This window comes from Oratosquilla oratoria, chromosome 26 (genome assembly GCF_046742065.1).
Source record: "Oratosquilla oratoria isolate Oo_2021 chromosome 26, ASM4674206v1, whole genome shotgun sequence".
Taxonomy (NCBI): Eukaryota; Metazoa; Arthropoda; class Malacostraca; order Stomatopoda; family Squillidae; genus Oratosquilla; species Oratosquilla oratoria.
In genome coordinates this window covers 28206889-28226888 of record NC_134802.1, presented here as the reverse complement: position 1 = coordinate 28226888, position 20000 = coordinate 28206889, and the positions used below count along the sequence as shown (strand labels likewise).

At 35.4% G+C, this 20000-nt stretch overlaps 1 protein-coding gene and 1 long non-coding RNA gene across 7 annotated transcripts in view; one reads left to right on the top strand and one right to left on the bottom strand.

The window, feature by feature from the left end:
• The window catches only part of LOC143039422 (uncharacterized), a 453541-nt gene extending 440659 nt beyond the window's left edge, over positions 1 to 12882 (top strand). The window contains exon 4 of the long non-coding RNA XR_012967637.1: positions 12000 to 12882. This is a non-coding gene — a long non-coding RNA (uncharacterized LOC143039422). The remainder of the gene's footprint in view (positions 1 to 11999) is intronic.
• LOC143039421 (nephrin-like) overlaps positions 1 to 20000 on the bottom strand; it is a 433530-nt gene that overhangs the window by 8624 nt on the left and 404906 nt on the right. For 3 of the 6 annotated variants that reach the window (XR_012967636.1, XR_012967635.1, XM_076209441.1), the window contains exons 12-17: positions 15745 to 15904; positions 11521 to 11814; positions 10430 to 10707; positions 7850 to 7983; positions 6598 to 6791; positions 4661 to 4857 (exon numbers count right to left, since the gene is read on the bottom strand). Coding sequence is in view for 4 of the 6 variants with exons in the window: in XM_076209441.1 (XP_076065556.1) it covers positions 4661 to 4857; positions 6598 to 6791; positions 7850 to 7983; positions 10430 to 10707; positions 11521 to 11814; positions 15745 to 15904 (1257 nt within the window). In the remaining 2 variants the exon portion in view is untranslated. The remainder of the gene's footprint in view (positions 1 to 4660; positions 4858 to 6597; positions 6792 to 7849; positions 7984 to 10429; positions 10708 to 11520; positions 11815 to 15744; positions 15905 to 20000) is intronic. The other 3 variants (XM_076209443.1, XM_076209444.1, XM_076209442.1) reach the window with 3 other exon arrangements.

Here is a 20000-nt window from a genome sequence, read left to right as displayed (position 1 = left end):
CAACCTCACCAAGGTCAAGGACATAGTAGCACCCACCCAGCAGGCGGGTGTAGTGTACCGCATTGGCTGTTTGGATTATGATGCAGATTACATAGGAGAAACACAGAGAAACTCGCCACTAGAATTGAAGAACATAAGCCGGCAGTTAAACGGAAAGATGAAGCTTCAGCACTCTATAAACACATGAACGAATCACAACACAACATTGACTGGGAAGGAGCCACAGTGATACATAGAAACAACTCAAAGAAAAGAGATTATTCTCAGAAGCGTGGACGACAAAAGAAGTTAGCGTAAACAGGTGCATAGACTTCAATCCAATATCCCTGGGCGCTAAAATCACAAAAACAGACGCAACATAAAGTGGCTTAATTCTAGACTACGTGAACGAGAGAGGACAAGGTGAACAAAAGTCACAGTGTGGGTGAACAAGTTTTGATCTATTTCCTTTGCGTGCAAGTGCGTAGTGCACTATCAATTGTTGTACAAGTGGCATTTTATCTATTTTTTATTTTATTTTATTTTATTGCACTTTATTTTATTGTGATCTATTTTACTTTATTATATTTTATTTTATTATATTGTATATATTTCCTTTGCGTGCAAGTGTATGGTTCACTTTCAATTGTTGCACAAGTGGCATTTTATTAAATTTTATTTTACTTTATTTTTCTATTGTATTGTATTTATTCTTTGTAAAATTAAATGTATGCACAATTGTGTATGTAAGGTGGTCTAATCGTCCGGTACTCGTAGCGACTGGAAGAAGAGGGGGACCCGAACAGCTTCGGCATTGCGGCCTACCTCTCCCAATTCCAACCACGGACAGTATAACAAGCTCATTTGAGCACTGTGTATTTTCACACCCCTGAAGACGGTCCTAGGACTAGGACCGAAAGGTCGGGCATTAAACTTCCCACTTTGAGTCTGGTGTTTACGCTTCCCCCTTTTCAATATGGATCCCAGACTCCAGATCTTCGTATATATATATATATGACATTCTAAGTACCAAAATTTTTTGTTATGTACATTTTTATTCACTTATCTTCCTTTTGGTTTACGTCTAAGTTTTCTATTCATAAGCCTGTCTACATGACTATGCATCTTACTACATTAATCAATTCAACTGTATAAATCTGTTTCTTCCTTCATTTGTACAGCATATATATTATAGAGTGTATTGATATATACATACATACTGACAGAGAAAATAATATAGTAACCAAGTATAATATATATAATTAAATTAATTACACTAATACTGATTGGTGTGAGTTCAATGAAGTGATGGTGGGAAGGGGAAAGAAAAAGAAAATGGTCTTCAGGTCACGGATGCAAAACTTTTTCTAAGGCAGGTAAAGGGGTTGAATTACAATTTTGCAGTAGTAAACAGGGTTAATTCAAATTAGTTAGATGATGCAGGGGTGCATAGAGACTGTAATATGAAACATTTCCTTCAGGAAGATAGTGATACAAAACACATCTCTACTGGTAAAAATAAATGATCAGAATTGACTTTGTGGAAAGGAGTTAGAAAGAATGACAGAAAATGTGTAGATTAGTCGAAATGAGTGAAGTGAATAAGAATTATGAAGATGTAAAAATGTTGAATCTAGAAAAATTAAGAACCTTCGAGTAACTGGTAATTAGAAAAAATTATATATTTTGTAAAAGTAAAGTAACAAATCTTAGTATAGGTGAAATGAGTAAAAAGCAAATGGTTGAATAATAATAAAGTGGTTGATAAGGACAAGAATCTGAAAGTAGAACCAAAGTAACAAAAGTGAATGATAATTGATAGACATTTTCTTAGAGTAACAGAGAAACCTATTGCTGGTCGATACGGTGTAGGTTTATTATACTAGAAGTGTATTTGTAAATGTTACTTTAAGAGGCACGTCCTACTGCACGTATTTCCTTCGTAGACATACTTCCTACGTACTGTAATCTCTTATATAGTTGAGGGAAACAATTATATGTACGAGTAAGTGGAAACTAAAAGGAAAAAGTAGTAAAAAGCTACAATTTAGTGCAAATATATTTCCCCATAATAAGAATATGGAACACAAGAGAAACGAGCTATGTTCAAAGAAAGTGATCAATATAATCTGAATCTCAGTGAAACAACATAGAAGCTGAACAGGAACTAAAAATGTAGGAGACAAATATGGGTACAATGAAATAACTAAAGAATATATAAACAAGGACTTTGAAGACAGAAATGAAATTATATGGCCATGATAAATAAGGGGATTGCGTTAATTACGAAGGGGTGTGGAATATCTCGAAATTGACATTAATTGTATAATAAATAACAGGTTTTGATTGACAATTAGACTGTATGATCCTTGAATGTAAGCCAAAGCAAAGCGAGTGTGGAGAGACATTTTTCACTTAAAAAATAATGATAATGATAATAAATATATAAAAATATTAATAACAAAAATCGACGTTGAAATAAGACGCACTGTTCAATATGTAGTTTTAAAGAAAACTATGAATCAGATTGCCATAATAGATATCAACCAAGAATACAATAAAACAATACACATTTAAGAAAGAATAAAAGAATTTTGAATGGACGAGTAAAAGAAACTGGAAGAGCTCACAAATGATGTGATGACTTCGATAAGGTGAGAGCAGCTAGAGAGGAATAGAAAACGGAATTTACATAATGAAAAAATAAAGAAAGTATATAACATATATATAATGACTTAAGGAAGGGTGAATATTAAAATATGATATATAAATATATACCTATATGTATATACTTGTAATATTAAAAAACATATATATGAAAACAGGGTACATGTATATCTTAAAACATGAAGACATTAAAGTAAGCAAGGGTAACAACATAATCCCAATGGCATGTCATAGATGAAATATGAACTATAATTTTGATTAATGACATTATCAGTGTCCTTAAAAGGTAAGTTAGAGGAGGCCGCAAAAGGACAGACAACCATGTTCGTTTGCACCAATGAAATGTAAAGAGTTTCTTTTTATTTATTGACATTAAGCATCAAGTAATTTTCAATGCTTTTATAAATATTTGATCCATTATAACGCACGCCATTTATTATATTTTTATAGATTCAGTTAATAGAATGTTCAATATATTTTTAATTTGACATAAGTCCTGGCAACACCGATGACAAGTACAAGTGATCATATATAATTTCAGGGTGGGAGCTATGCATGCTGTAAATGAATATTTCCAGTGAATGTTAGTACAGCAATGGTTCCTCAAGTTTCATTGACTGGAAATCTGCAGTTGGCAATGGTCCTCAGGCCCTCTCATAGATCTCTCTGGGAAGAAACTGTAGTGTTGTATTTGTGTGGGACTTTCTTTGTCACCGGAGCATAAGAGGAGGCCCTTTTGTGTGAAAAGTTGGAAAGAAATACAGTCGAAGTTGACAGATATTTTGGGCCTCGTCAAAAGACCAAGTGTCTACCCCTCGAGGCTGCACCTCTAGATGGAGATAAAACTGTTGACGGGTTTTGAAAATAGACAAGGACACAATTCTCTCCGACATCCATCTTGCAGGCCCACTACGTGCAGGTATCCGTCTTTGGTGCCTATAATATGTTGGGGATCTAAAGACATCCAAAGGGGATACCATTACGTTCTTTTGCATTTTTTCATATATTACTCTAATTACTTCCATGTGGAAAGGGATACAAGTTATGTCAGTAATACGTTAATTACAGTAGGGATATAGGGTTAAAAGAAATAATAAGATTGAGGGTATTATGTATGTGGGAGATGTATGCGCGTGCGTGTGAATGAATTTTGATGTATATGCATATGATTATTTTACAACTATGAATATATAAGTATACTGCAAATGTGGATAGGAGCTAAAGGGAACACGGGCTGAGGGGAATACTTTTATTCATAACTAGCTTCGCCTGAGTGGCTTCTTTAGAGGAATCATTCCTCTTAAGAAGCAACTCAGGCGAAACTAGTCAGGAGTAAAAGTATTTCTCTCAGCCCGTGTTCCCTTTACCTCCTATTCGTCATGATGTTCACACTGTTCACACATTATACTGCAAATATTACGTGTAACTGAATTTCATTTGTATATGAATTATGTATTCATAAATGCCACAGTGAAAAGATAGAAATCACATATGTATATTGTCTTTAGCATATGATATGTTTACAAAAGGATTGGGATTTAATGAAAAAATGGTTACTTAAATAATGATCATAACATCTTGAGTTAGGGCAAACACTTCTTACCACAGAAATCTCTTACTTACCATAAGCGGCTGAAGCCCAGTAACCACAAACAACGAAATGAAAATCTATATAGTTACGAGCTACATATTCAGAGGCGCATATAATACATTTAGAAAATTACAAATATTTAAACTTAGATTGGGCAATGGCTCCTTTTATTCAAGAGATGGATACCAACTTGCAAAATGACAAGTTACAGACAACTCCAATACACTGTATGTTTAAAGAAAAATCAAACATGTGCCTATGTTAGCATTGGCTTCTCTAACTGCAATGTTAGGCAGTGAAGTGTAATATGGTCTCGTTTGTTCTTTTATCTAGATAAGAAACACCATAAGGACTAAGTCTATCCAAACTTGATACAGAGGAATCTAGGTCATAAGATCTTAGCTGGAAATACTCGTGCTTTACCTTATTCCCTGGATGTTGCATATGTTCTTGCTGCTGTGGCTGTGGCTGTGGCTGTTGCTGAGGGTGATGTAGCTGCGGTTGCTGTTGCTGGTGTCTAAGTGTCCCAGCAAGACCTGCACAGCTAAAGCCGCCAACCATACTAGTACTGCTGGATATAACTTCCGGAGGCTTTGGACCCTTTAGTAGTTGTGCTGTTTCTTAAAGAAATGCAAGCAATAGACAATAAGTACTTCATTTCGTCAAGCGGGTCCTCTGAATACCCTAGTTTATCAAAGTGTGTTGTGGGAAAACAAGTCATATCAGTAAGTAAAACCACAAACTATTTCGTTTTTGATACTCAAAAAATGACGAGCAAACATGGTACATTTTCATAATTTAAATAAAAAAATATTTAAGTAATTCAATAGGTTTATTCTCAAAATAGACTATGGCTTTAGATACATATTACAGAGGGTGTTGGAAGAATATACAAAGATGGGTTAAAAATCTATCATTGAATCAACGTTTGGAACAATGTAGTTATCAATATTATACTTTGAAGAGATGACCAAAAACGAAGCGGTGAAGGAATAGAGGAGATTCAGCACGTTTTTGTATTATTTTCCTCGATCTATTCTAATAAGATTTTTGTATAGTTAGGGATCCGTTTATATAAATAGTGAAATGAATCATAACAATTAGGTCCATGTCATGTATACTCTAAATGGATTCAAAAATACAACCAGGAATAGTCAATCGCAACATATGTGTGCTTGTTTGTTTATGAATATATATGTACTTATATAAAAATATATTGTAATGTATATATAACATTAAAACTACTATTGTGGATTAAGTAATGAAAAACGGAGTTCTGTATATTACAACCAATAATTGAGGTCCTCTTCAGTAGGCAGATGAAATTGAAAATGACCACGAAAAATGAATAAACAATATCAGATATAGAACGTAGGGACACTCGAGAAAGATGGTCTAGGTTAAGTTGTACCAGAATTTGAACTTGGTGAAGCCAAAGAGAAAGAACTTTGGTTGATAGATGGTAGCTTTGATTGATAGGTGGTAACTAATTGTTTAGATTTATCTAAATTGGAAAATTGTGTAATTAGAATGAGATCTATAATTTACTTTCTAAAACAAATTATTTTGAAATTAATACTATTTTTTCACAACGAAGGCTACTAGAATACTAAAATATATATTTTTGTAATACTCCCATACTGCATCTGCTGAATAGGACAGAAATTAGGTTTTGCAATATACTAAACACTTGTTGATTTCTTGTTGATTTCCATAAATTGGTTTTGATATTTTTCCAAATTATGTATTTTCTTTCCAAGTATGTAGACATTTACATGCATATGTGCATGTATATATGATGTTTTGATATGCTTATATATATTTATGCATTCGTATGTACATTTGCATGCATATGTACACAGTGTGGGTAAAACTTAAAAAAGGATAGGGTTGGTTTCTAATACATTACATAATCGAGATTGTGTTAATATATAAAGCAAAAAAAATCATACAATTTCTCTAAACTACTAGCTTAAGTTAGATGGATAAAAAAAAACTATAATTTTGTACAGTCAGTAACAGTAGATCTAATTACCGTTCCTCTAGATCTAAAACTATGTAGGGGGATTTCTATGTACAATAGGTTATGCTAAAAATAGTCTTGCTATATAGGTAGTAGTAGCAGGGTAGATTTTGGTGAATTAAAAGAGAGAAAAAAACAAACACAAAAAAAAATTACATGTAAATTTCCGTGTGTAATTTGTGTTTGCCAGCCTCTGTAATTTGTAGCATCAAAGTTCTAGTTAACTGGGAGTTTAACTTTGAACCTGGGCGGATTTTAACCTTTCCTTTCTGATTAAGTCGTGGATCTGAACACTCGTGCAGATGCTAGCTGGTGGTTATGTACTAGCCAAGCTTACCAGTAGCTATTTTGACAACGTCCGGCCCCTCACCCTCCTCGTCCTCGTTGTCATTGCACTTTCTGCTATCCCTGAGTCGCTCCACTGATTTCTTGGTCGGGAGAGACACTGTGCTCGACGCCGTCGTGGCTCCAGTCGGAACGCCAGATGATGGGCTTCCCCGATCGTTTTCCCGGCTTCGTAAACAATTGCATCTGGGAGAGAGAACAAGAGTCACAACTTGGGTTACTTTGATCTTTTTTCTTTTAAAATGGAAAACTGACAAACCGTCTACGATATGCGAAAGAGAAAAACAGGAAATAGTTGCATCTGGGATAGAACAAGAGTCACAATTTGGGTTACTTTGATCTTTTTTCTTTTAAGATGGAAAACTGACAAACCGACTACGATATGCGAAAGAGAAAAAATGGAAATAGGTTCCACTATTTCGTAAATAGCTGCATCTAATACAGACAGCAAGAATCATATCTTGGGTCATTTTTGTCTTTGTTATTCTATATTTTCTATTTGGTTTTAATCGTATGAAATGGCAAAGGTTGACAAAACTGATTAGAAAAACGTAAAAAAATTGGGTAATAACTTTCAGAAATTTTACAAAAAAATATAAAAGGATGTGAACGATGTGTACAGGCAAACACACAGACACACGCACAGGCACACACACAAGCACACACACAGACACACGCACAGGCACACACGCGTGCCTACTCACAAGTTTATACTCATATATACATCACACATATGTACATACACCCACACCTACACAAACACGAAAGCATATGCGCATATTTGGATTACTATGCAAACGTGAACTTCCATGCATGTATTTATACTCGTGCGCACATACGTGCACACGGACACGAGCATGTTCACACGCACACACAAACGCGCATGTGCACAACCACACACACACACGCATGTGCACACACACACAAACACGTACACGTGCACACACATACACACAGACGCGCAATATATGTATTCACATGTGCGCACAATGTTTCATGCACATATTCGTATAAACATGCACAATTGCACAGACACGCATTACATCCACGCATCGATACAAGCACATGCACGTAGTGATTTCTTTCAGTTGAGTCAAATGCTTTTAGGAATAGGAAAATATCTGGTCATTCAAGAAATGGTTAAGAGAGAAAGAGAGGCGTAGGTGAGAGATCCAGAAGGTGGGAAAGTTTGAAATACTATTTTGTCGTTATTCTTCATTCCTACTTGTATCCGAGGTCCTCACCTATTGGCTCGAGCTCTCGTGAGAATGATTCCTGCCGTTAGCAGAAGAACGAATCCACCAATGAGTCCAAGAAAGACACCCACAAGAGGAGACACCGGAGACACGTCCACATCGACCATTCGCTTTTCCGCCACCTGTCGAAAAAGGCATGAGTTAATATTTTCTGTTTTCATTTTCATTTTTTTTTTTTGAGGGGGTTTCTAATGGCGTTTTGGCTTTGTATTGATTTTGAGACTATCAAAGCACAAGAAACAATTTTCTTTATCAGTGTCGCCAGCTCTTAATTGTTACAGTTTCTATTAGTTACGTTAATAGGATTCCTGTTATCTTTGATAGTAACTCGATAATGCTACCGATATCGGTATTATTTTTGTTACCATTATTAACCCTACCGATATTGTTGTTACGGTTATCATTATTTCGGCTGCTTTTGCTGCTGATATTACTATTATTTGTGCTATTACTATTACTGTTGTTGTTACTTTAACTAATTTATGATAGTGGTGCTACTATTACCACCTCTACTACTATGATTCAATGTGCCAGTGCATGTGCTACTGTTCGTGCTGATGCTATTGCTGCGCTGCTGCTGCTGCTGCTGCTGCTGCTGCTGCTGCTGCTGATGATGATGATGCTGATGCTGATGATGCTGCTGATGCTGCTGATGCTGCTGCTGATGCTGCTGATGATGCTGCTGATGATGCTGCTGATGATGCTGCTGATGATGCTGCTGATGATGCTGATGATGATGATGATGATGATGATGATGATGATGATGATGATGATGATGCTGATGATGATGATGATGATGATGCTGATGATGATGCTGATGATGATGCTGATGATGATGATGCTGATGATGATGATGCTGATGATGATGATGCTGATGATGATGATGCTGATGATGATGATGCTGATGATGATGATGCTGATGATGATGATGCTGATGATGATGATGCTGATGATGATGCTGATGATGATGATGATGATGATGATGATGATGATGATGATGATGCTGATGATGATGATGATGATGATGATGATGCTGATGATGATGATGATGATGCTGATGATGATGATGATGATGATGATGATGCTGATGATGATGCTGATGATGATGCTGATGATGATGCTGATGATGATGATGATGATGCTGATGATGCTGATGCTGCTGATGATGCTGATGATGATGCTGATGATGATGATGATGATGATGATGATGCTGATGATGATGATGCTGATGATGATGATGATGATGATGATGATGCTGATGATGATGCTGATGATGATGATGCTGATGATGATGCTGATGATGATGATGCTGATGATGATGATGCTGATGATGATGATGATGATGATGTTGTTGTTGTTTCTACCGTTGCCGCTACGGCTACTATAACTACTACTACGGCTACTATAACTACTGCTACGGCTACCACTGCTACTGCTACTACTACTTCTAGTAGTAGTACTAGTAGTAGTATTAATAGTAGTAATATCGTTACTATAAACACCACTGATGCTGATTCTGCCATTTCTAACACTACTGCTAGCCTGCCTATTTCCCTGTCTATAGTTATTTTTATGCCTGTGTCTGTCTGCCCACTTGAATCTCTGCTTCCAGTCTGTTTCGAGGCTTGCCTGTACATTCTCCCCCAGCCGGCCGGCCTATCCAGCATGCAAAATATGTTTGAGTTTGTGTATTAACTCAGTTGCTGGTCTGAAGACACGCCTGTCGGTCAGCAGCATCTCTCACAACCTCCCAGCTAACTCGGCTATATTTTCCCCTGATTCGTCTATCTTCTTGCTTATCTGTCTATCAGTTTGCCACCCTATATCTGTCTTAAAGGCCTGTTGACTGCACGACGCTCTTTCTACTAAAAGTTATTGACACGGGCGGTTTGTTGTATTGCCTGTCCATCACTGTTACAGCCCGTTTCTATACATGTTTACCAGACTGACTGACTGGTAAGCTAAACTCATATATTCTTAACATACAAATGGAAATGGAAATGTTTATAGGCTTTAAAGATATAACTTTCACGTTCATCAAACAGGATTACCAATGGCAAGTACTTATTCTCTTTTTGAAAATCTTGTTGGAAACGATATTTGTTATCTTGAGTTTCAATGACTGGAAACCCAGTGCTAGTTGGGACATCTCTAGAATATCTGGAAAGAATTTTTGGTTTGTTTTTGTGTTAGATTCGCTCTGTTTTAATGTCACCAGTTAGAAGGACAATGTTAGATATTGTCCTGGAACAGAGCATCTGCCCCCTGAGCGTTCAGACGGGGGAAAATTCTCATTTATCTATTTTACAATCGGCGACGGGGAGATAATTCTCTCCGACGTCCAAATGACAGGTACACTCATTGGTTTCAAGTTAGATTGAAACAAAGCACTTTAAAGTAGAACTTGTATTGACAAAGAAATTTGTCATTCATGTTGTAATCATTAAAAAAAATACAAAGTGCATTTTAATTACATTTTTCACTGAATTTTTTACTCCAGTGACTAATAAATCTTCGTCGGCTCATAAATAACACACACAATATGTTAATACGTTGATGGGGTCTTACCTTGAGTGTTATAGCATCGATCTGGACGGTCTCGCTCTCTCCTTTCTTGTTAACTGCCTTGATTGTAACAGCATAGTCTTGGTTAGGTTCCAACCCCGCAACATGGAATCTGGGACTGAGGGCGTTCAGCGTGGCCTGGAGTTCGTGAGTTCTTGCGTTGTAAACATTGGCTACAAATCTCTGCTCGAGACCTCCGTCTTCCCCTTCAGTGCACTTGACCTCCAATGATCCCATTGTCTGGTTCATGAGGACACAATTTCGGACGGGCTCAGGAGGACCTGTAGAGAGGATAAAGGTGATAAGTCTTTACGAAACTATGACTTAAGTTTCCATGCTTTTTACGCTGTCATGACTATTGGTTCTTGTTTTGAATTCATTCAGTTGAGGAATGCTGCTCGCTACAAAATGATGTTTAGATTCTTTGGGATCTCGTTTTGTTCTGACTTGATTCCTCTACTGAATGAGATTGTGTGGCGTTAGCTGGTACAAGGTTGTATAGAGTGGATTATGGTGGAGCGAGACGATTAAGAAAGGAAGGGTATTTCATTCCTGCATTTAAACAGGCAATGTCTTATAGATTGTGATCTAGAATTACAAATATCCTGGAACTGGGGAAAATCACTAGTTAAAGCCTTATTTGAATTTGATAGATCACATCAGGACTTGCCTGACCTTCCCTATATCCAGGCTATAAATAGATACCATATCAACCTCTACGACATTCCCCGTAGATGGCTACTAAGTGGAAACGTAAGAAAAAAATACTCTAGAGTTCTTAATCGTCTCTTTCCACCATAATCCAATCATCTTTCATGTATTCAGGAAAAGTATAAGCTATCACTGTGTTGAGTAGTTTGACATAACAGAAGACTCTTTATCTATATTATATGTCTATATCTATCTATCCATCTATCTATCTATCTATCTATCTATCTATCTATATATATATATATATATATATATATATATATATATATTGTGAATGTATATAAAACAATTTCGGGAATATATGCAAATTCTTAGCCTTCTAAGAGCATACTTTAGTTGAAACTACTTATATAATGCAAAAGGAAAACCAAAAACTGTCTTGCCTGCTTCGGTGACAGTGAACCAGCAAGGCTCTGCTTGAGGTCCCACGGAGTTGGTGGCCCAACAGGCCAACATCCCATAGTCTCTGGCGGACCTGGGCGTGTAGTCGAGGTAGCTTGTTGCCCCGGTGACGACCACGCGGTCCTTGTCCACTTCAACCGTGTCTAACGTGTTGTTAAAGTACCACATAAACTGAAGCGCGTTACTCGGCCGGGCGTCGACTTTGCACGTGAGACGCACACTTTCTCCTTCGGCCACTGCTCGGACCATGGGTGGTGTCGAACACACAGGAAAATCTGTTAAGAAAAAGCACATTTTATTCTTATTATCCAGAAGTTGTACATAAGTAGTACCTTTGTAGCAGAGTACCATAAATGAACTATTAATACAAGTTAAAGAGTTATTCCTGAATATGTTGATAGGGTACTGTATATCACAGCTGTTTTTACTGGTTGCGATATTGTGCTTGTATGTTTTACAGCGACCTTTGTGGCGGCGGAGGAAGTAGTGGAATATCTACTGGTTGCCTATTCCCGTTATGAGGACCAATAACGGGACTTGCTTGTGGTGGCCCTGCCATACAGAGAGTGAAGGGAATCAACTCTTTACTATCAAATTTCAAAACCCGTCAAACGTCCTCATCTCCAGCACATGGTGCCACCATGAGGGGCTGACTTTCTGTCTCCGGATTGGACCAGAACCTATCATATTCAACTATAGTTTTTCTATGTTTTATACTTGAAGAGCTGGCAATCTGCGACTCACCCCCCACCCAATACATTCAGCTAATAACGCGTAAAATAAAACTAAGTTCTTTCCCAAAGAGACCTATGTCAAAACCAGAGGAATGTTGCCAGCAATTTTGGGGCTGTGGGATTTTAGTCGGCGAAACTCGAGTCAGTAATTATTTTTCATCTTGTGCAGATAACTAATAAGTCTAACTGAACGAGATTTTGGGCCGGTTTGAAAACAGAGTTCCAGCCCATTAGGGTTCCATCTATAGAAAGAGGAGGATGTCAATAATTTTTTAATATGGTGATGAGGAGATTATTTCTCTCTGGCTGGCTCACCACTAGTAGGTAAACATTATTCCCTACCATAGATATAACCTGCATATAATGATAAATCTTCATGAAAAAGCAAATTTAATTAACCATGTCACTTTGAGTAAAACAAGGCTGATGTAATCAAGAGCTATACTTCGAACAAATGAGGCTCATGTTTCGTTTAATGACTGCATGTAAAGTAGATACAAGCGCTGTTTATTAAATTTTTGATTACTCTGATAAAGTGGGATATCTCTACAAACAATTTGTGGTAGTTATCTAATCACCAAAGTGTTTATTTTCACTAAAATATAACATTTGAGATGAAGTGATTCTTTGAATACCAATTAGTTCCTCGAACAGCATTGAATGAAAACTGCATCTCAACAGTAACCGGCAGTGTTCCTCAGAATCTCGCAAAGGATGTATTCAGATTGTTGTATAAATGTGAAGAGATAGATATTACATTACCTTCGATATTATTCCAATACTGTTGTTAAGAGTAGTAATTAGAATACTATCAATAATACTCTGTTTTCTATTGGCAACATTTACATCTAGACTTCTACACATAATAGAAATTAGAATTATAATGTAATCATAATAGATAAGTGTTGAAAATGCAAGAGTATTCTACCTGCTATGATTTGTAGATTATTTTAATTTAGAAATAAGAATATAGTATCATAGACAACAGGCTGTCCTGTTAGTCGATGAATCCAACGCCTTCAACAACATAAACAGAGAGCCTACCATACACATCAAAATCAAATGACCAGTTTTGGCAAAATATTTGTAGAGAACACATACAGGAAGAATAGCTATTTGTCACCATTACTACTACTATCGTTACTATTACCATGGCTAGAGTAATTATTACCGCTGCTCTCCTTATCAATTACTATTATCAAAACTATTACTGTTATCATTATTATCATTATCATCATTATTATTTTATTATTGTTATTATTATTATCATTATTATTTTATTAATATTATTATCATTATTATTATTATAGTTATCATTATCATCATTATTATTATTGTTATCGTTATTATTATTATTATCATTATTATAATTTTATTACTCTTATTACCATTATTTTTATTATTGTTATTAACATTGTGATTACTGTTAACCATTAATTTTCATTACTGTTATTAGTGGTAGTGATTATCATAATGCCTATCTCTATTATAATTATTTTCATTACTATTTTACTATTATTGTTGTTATGAATCATTAGTAGTACGAGTAGTAGTAGTAATAATGATGATAATGGTAATGATAATAATGGTAATAGTAATATTAGTAATGATAATAGTAATGGTAACAGTAATGATAATAATAGTAATGGTAATAGTAATGATAATAGAAACGATAATAGTCATGGTAATAGTATTGATAATAATGATGATGGTAATAATAATAATAATAGCAATGATGATGATGATGATTATTATTGATGATGAATTTAAAAAAAAAAAATAATGATAATGATAATAATAATTAGTGATAGTAATCATTCTATTAGTAAATTATCTATCATTATTATTACTAGTAGTAGTAATTATTTTCATTAATGTCGTTATTACCTAAATTATCGTTTATTACTATTATTAATATTGTCACTTATTATTTTCAGTACTAGTATTTTCCTCTTATTTCTACTATCATTATTACTACTATATCTAATTTCTACTATCAATCATTACTATTGTTATTATTATAATTATCATTATCACTATTACTATCATTATCAATTATTACTATTACTATTATTTTATTACTATTATCACTAACCATTATCATTACTTATTACTATCATTATTATCATTACTATTACCACTATCACTAGTGTCACTATTGTTAATCATTAAATACTATTGTCATTATTATTGTTATTATTGCTAGCATTGTTATTACTATTAAAACTACCATATTTATCATTACTGGTATCATCACTATTATATCATTATATCTACCGTTATCATTACAGTTACCACAACCACTACCATTACTATTATTGTTGCTATTATTATTAGTGTTAGTAGAAGTAACAGTAATACAACAACCCGTATTATCAATCGTAATATTAGCATTGCTTGTATTTCTGTCACTTCCATAATATAATCACTTGCTACTAATAGCATTGAAACAAAGTTAACATTACAAGTTTGTACTTGCACACGTGTATAACTGCGTATCCATATTAACGCGTGATATCTTGTGTGTCTGTGTACCAAAGCCTTAATCATCTCCTTTGCTCGCTGGCATAAATTGTTTCTTAATTTTCTATATTGCGTTTTTCCAGATATGAATAAATATTTTAAGAGTGGGTTTTTCCAGGTCTCTATCAAAATGGTAACATTAATAATCACGTATTTTTTCTATGTATTCCAGCTCGGAAATCTTGCCTTCGGTGATGTCAGCATGTGCTGCGTACGTAATGAAACAACGCATGAGGAAGAAACTCCCCGTCAGTCATGTACAATGAAAAATGCTGTAAATTTACATGTAACACAATCAAAAGTGCTACGTTTTATCTCTGTAATAAACATATTAATTGTAAAATATTTATCAAACACACGAACAGGTTTTTCATTTTTATCCCACAATTCTGCTTAAATACGCATTCATCTACCCTATTCTATACATTCTCTCGTCTATAAAGAACTTCCCTCAAACAAATACAATGACTCAAAATAGTAATTGAAGGAATTGTAGATTAATGAGAAATTCACCAAAGAGAGTTGCAATAAAAATTGCCTTTTTTACGCGGCGATAGATGTCTGAACACAAACATGTTTTTGCATACATAGTTGAGCATGCAACACACAAGTTTATGCATGTAATACAAAGCTCACACCTGATACGCGTAAATGCATATGTATATATGTTTATATTTACATGCGTAACGAAATGTTTAGTTAATATTTTATTATTTTTTTATAATACAAGAATGTCATATACAAGAAACCTACAAACTACTCTAAGATGGCTCTACACAAACATAAATACAAAGAAACCACATTTACATTGAATAACAATGACCCTTTCCCTATGCAGTGAAATTTCTCGGTTAAATGAAATTGCCCAGCAACAGCTAAACAAGCCACTAATAACAGAGAAAGAGTTAAAGTAGAATGAATCTAGCACATATGTCATAAGTTACTTACAGCGAATGGGAAGGCTGACTGAATTGCTGGTCGCTGTCCCAAGCTCATTGGTGGCTGTGCAGGTGTAGTTGCCAGCGGCTGAGCGATGGACACGTTGTAACACCAAGTCCATATTCGTGATGAGAATCCCTGCTGTCTGGTTGGAGACAACCTTAAACCCCTGTGAAAGGTAAATGTATGCAGGGATATATTTCTGTTTACATCATTATCTGCTATCTCTTTGTACATACATACATACATACATACACACACACACACACACACACACACAAACACACACGCACACACACACACACACACACACACACACACACACACACACACACACACACACACACACACACACACACACACATATATATATATATATATATATACATATAAGCATATATGTATATACATATATATATATATATACATTTACATATATATATATATTATATATATATATATACATATACACATATATGGACACATATATAAGCATATAGACACGTTCAACAACACGCACACAGGTAGGCACACAGGCATGCATATAGACACGTGTAAAAGTCTTGTGAAAGGGTCAGCCGGAGGAAATTCGACCATTATAATGATTATAATAAGGCACAAAGACGCGTGCTTCAGTGCGAAGCGTGGGGCACAGGGGTTGCTGTCAGTGCAGGATGCTGGGGACATAGACCCTGATGACCCCGATCAGAGAGAACATGACATCCTGGACTACTACAGTTTGTCATCAAAGTGTCACAGTAAATTCCATCACTACTATGATCACCAACTTTTTTCATGGGTAACAGGATTGAGATTGGGTTGGTAAATCCGTTAAAGGCATTGTCAGGAACTTAAAGGATTGTTCCTGACAATGTACTTAACTACAGTATGAGAGATGAGAGTCAACCATAACATATAAAAAAACAACACTATCTCTTTTACGATACATTAAGTTGTTCTTCTATTCACCCGGAAAAGTATTATGAAACTTTCTTAATTTCTATATGTTTCTTCAATTTCTACAGATGGTAATAATTTTATATTTAGTGTTTATAGGTAATCCGACTAATATGTTTTCTTCTATACATTATTACTCTGCATACCATGATAAAGTAAAAAATATATATTTTCCTCCATGTTTTTACGCGCCATACGTATATCCAGCACTGAATTCATTGATGAAGAATATGAGTCTATTAATAATCTAGGTTTGGGACTAAAGTACCCTAGAACACTTTTAGATAACGCTTTCGCTTTAGAAAAAAAAAATCTATACAATTCAACCCTCTACCCCTTTTGACATTAAAAAAAATTGCTACTACCTTTTAGTAAAAAAAAAAAAAAATCTCAAGTTTCTCATCTACTTAAAACATGGAATATTAAAGTAGCTTTTAATAACCCATGTACATTTTAGAAATTAATATTTAAGAATTCACCTGCTGATTCAGACGGCTACATATACAAAATCCCCTGTAGAGATTGTGAATAGTATTACATTGGACAAACAGGCAAATAACTAGCAACCATAATTAAACAAAATATAGTGTTAAAACAGCACAAGAATCCAATACTCTATTTATTCACATGAAAGATTTCAATCATTGTATTAATTGGACTAATGCTCCTCTATTTTTTTTCGTAATTAATTTGTCAATAGAAACATTATAGAAAGTAGTATCATAAAGCATTCTGAAGGGTCTAATCTTATAATCAGTAGTGTCATTACGAGCATAAATTAGATAAATTCATCATCAACAAAATTTGTAATTAGGTTGTAAGTGACCAAAAGTAATCTAGTGATTTGTGTTGTTCTCTAAGATTTATTCTTTTTCATTTGTGACTTTCTGCGCATTACCAGTTCCTTTCCTTGCGTTTAGTCTCCTGCCTTATAAACCTAATTATACTACCAATTTCATCCGTATTCCCCTGAAGATGCGAATAAGACGAGAACGCTTGGGAATTATTGCTTCTTTGCGATTTACTTTGGGGTTACCATAAAACACACACACACACACACACACACACACACACACACACACACACACACACACACACACACACACACAACATATATATATATATATATATATATATATATATATATATATATATATATATATATGTATATATATGTATAAATATACACATATATATACATATATGTGTGTCTGTGTCTATTCATACATACAAACATATTTATACTTATCCAAACATATATGCATGTAGTGGGCATATGTCAAGCGTATTATATGGGTAATATTTTATGTATATTAATGTGTAATTGTGTGGAACCATCTAGAGGGTTCTTGCTAGTGAACTTGCCTGACGCCATGTGACATCGGTACTTCGACAACCTTAAACGAGAGAACACGTCGCTCTCCTTAATACCATACTTTTGTATTAATACAGAGTTTTATTAGTCCTCTTGTGCGCAAGTGAACTATGTGGTTTTGCTGTTTTTTCGGCGTGCATGTTTTTTCTTTTCTTCTCTCACTCTTACAGCTAGACTAGCGCAAGTACTACAGTGCATGAGATTGCAAATAATTGAATATAACGGAAGTGCAATAAGTGAATTTGTGGAATACTTACTATTATTCTATTGAACATCTATTCGCGCAAATTCGACTCTGACTTTAAGCTAGTCTCTTCGCCACTAGCTACTTTAAAATCGTCCCAGACTATTATCATTAGTGTACTACGAGATTTCTCAATGTATTGCTGCAGTAATTCCAGCAATACCCTTATTGTGCACTTGGATGTTGTCGAATGAGTATTGTTTCCGAGTCCATGTGGGACACTTAGTTGGCGTGTTGTTGCTGCCGGCCGTATTGTTTGTATATTAACGTTAATGTATATTATGGTCACCCCTTAGTATCTATGTTTTCTATCGTTCTTTCATATTCTATGCCGGGGCTAACTTTACTTAGGCAATAGTGACCTTTCATATAATTTCTTATAATTACATGTTCTTGTGGGTGTGCGTGAGCCAGGATCACGTGCGTAGCTGTTGATCGGCAGCTAATCCCAATGTGAATGAGAGCCATATTGCATTCAGTGGTCCCCTGTCTTGCCTTACAAAGGTATTCCTTCAGGATGAAAGTATCCTTCCCCAAACAGACTCTTCAGCTATGGCTCCTCCCACTGGTACTCTATTGCACCAGGACCCCTCCGTTGTAAAATTTTCGGGTGAGGATCGTAACTATTCAGCATCTGCATTTCTTCAACAGGGTCAGTTTTTAAAATGTTTGATGCACACCTGGTGGATGATAATTTTTTCTGGTGCTTCAGGTTGGCTGACGTGCTCTCTTTCTCTTTGTGCACTGAATTTTTTTATGCGTGCTCAGGATAGAGCCAGTACGGTGGCCTCTGAAGCACTAGACTCATTGACACGTTCAAAGTGGGCAAATAAAAATTCTATTACATTAGATAGAACCCGACTTGTTTTGGAGTGCCTATTCTACATTTTGTTCCTCGCTCCATATGAGCGAAGGATTGCTTCTTCTCTTAGATATCAGACAGATGAGTCTCTACTGGCATTTGCTACAAAGCTTCCTAAAAAGTTAAAAGAATTGCCTCATCGTGCCTTGCTAGCTCCTGTACTACTTGTCATTCACAGCAGACTCCGGAGGTTCCTAATCCTCCACCACCTCCTCTCTCTTCGACACCTATGCAGATCACTCCTTCATTTCCATCTATATCTACCGTGCTTACATGTATTGTAACAAGATAGTTAATTCTACTATTTTCTGTTTCCTTCGTAGACGTCATGAGTGAAATTCTAAGCAGATTCTTGTACGTAGACGTTTCACTAATTTCTCTTCTAACATCACTCATGAATTTCCAAGAATGTCAATTCTGCCTCAGTCTAGCTATTGTCTTGTCCATGGACAATGTAATCATTCTTTTGATCAGTTTTCCAAAGTTTTAAGCTTAGCAGAAAATAGTTGAATCCCCAGGCATACTCAGTCCAATTTTCACAAGCGCCATTATCAAAATTCCAAAGACTAACAGTGACCAATGCAAGATCGTGCCTTTAGTGTGGTTGCTGTTTCTTCCCAACTCCTTACCTGTCAGAGTTATATGGACCAGTGGCGGTAGACCCAAGGGCAGAATGAAGTATTATAAGTGGAGGAGCATATTTTGTTTTCAAGGATTTGTACAACATACCATTGTTACCTTCTTATAGTGCTTTGCAAGCTGTGCAAAGTTTTCCCTTGTCTATTCTTTGATCTATTTACATTATCGGTTTTCTCCCATCTTAAAGT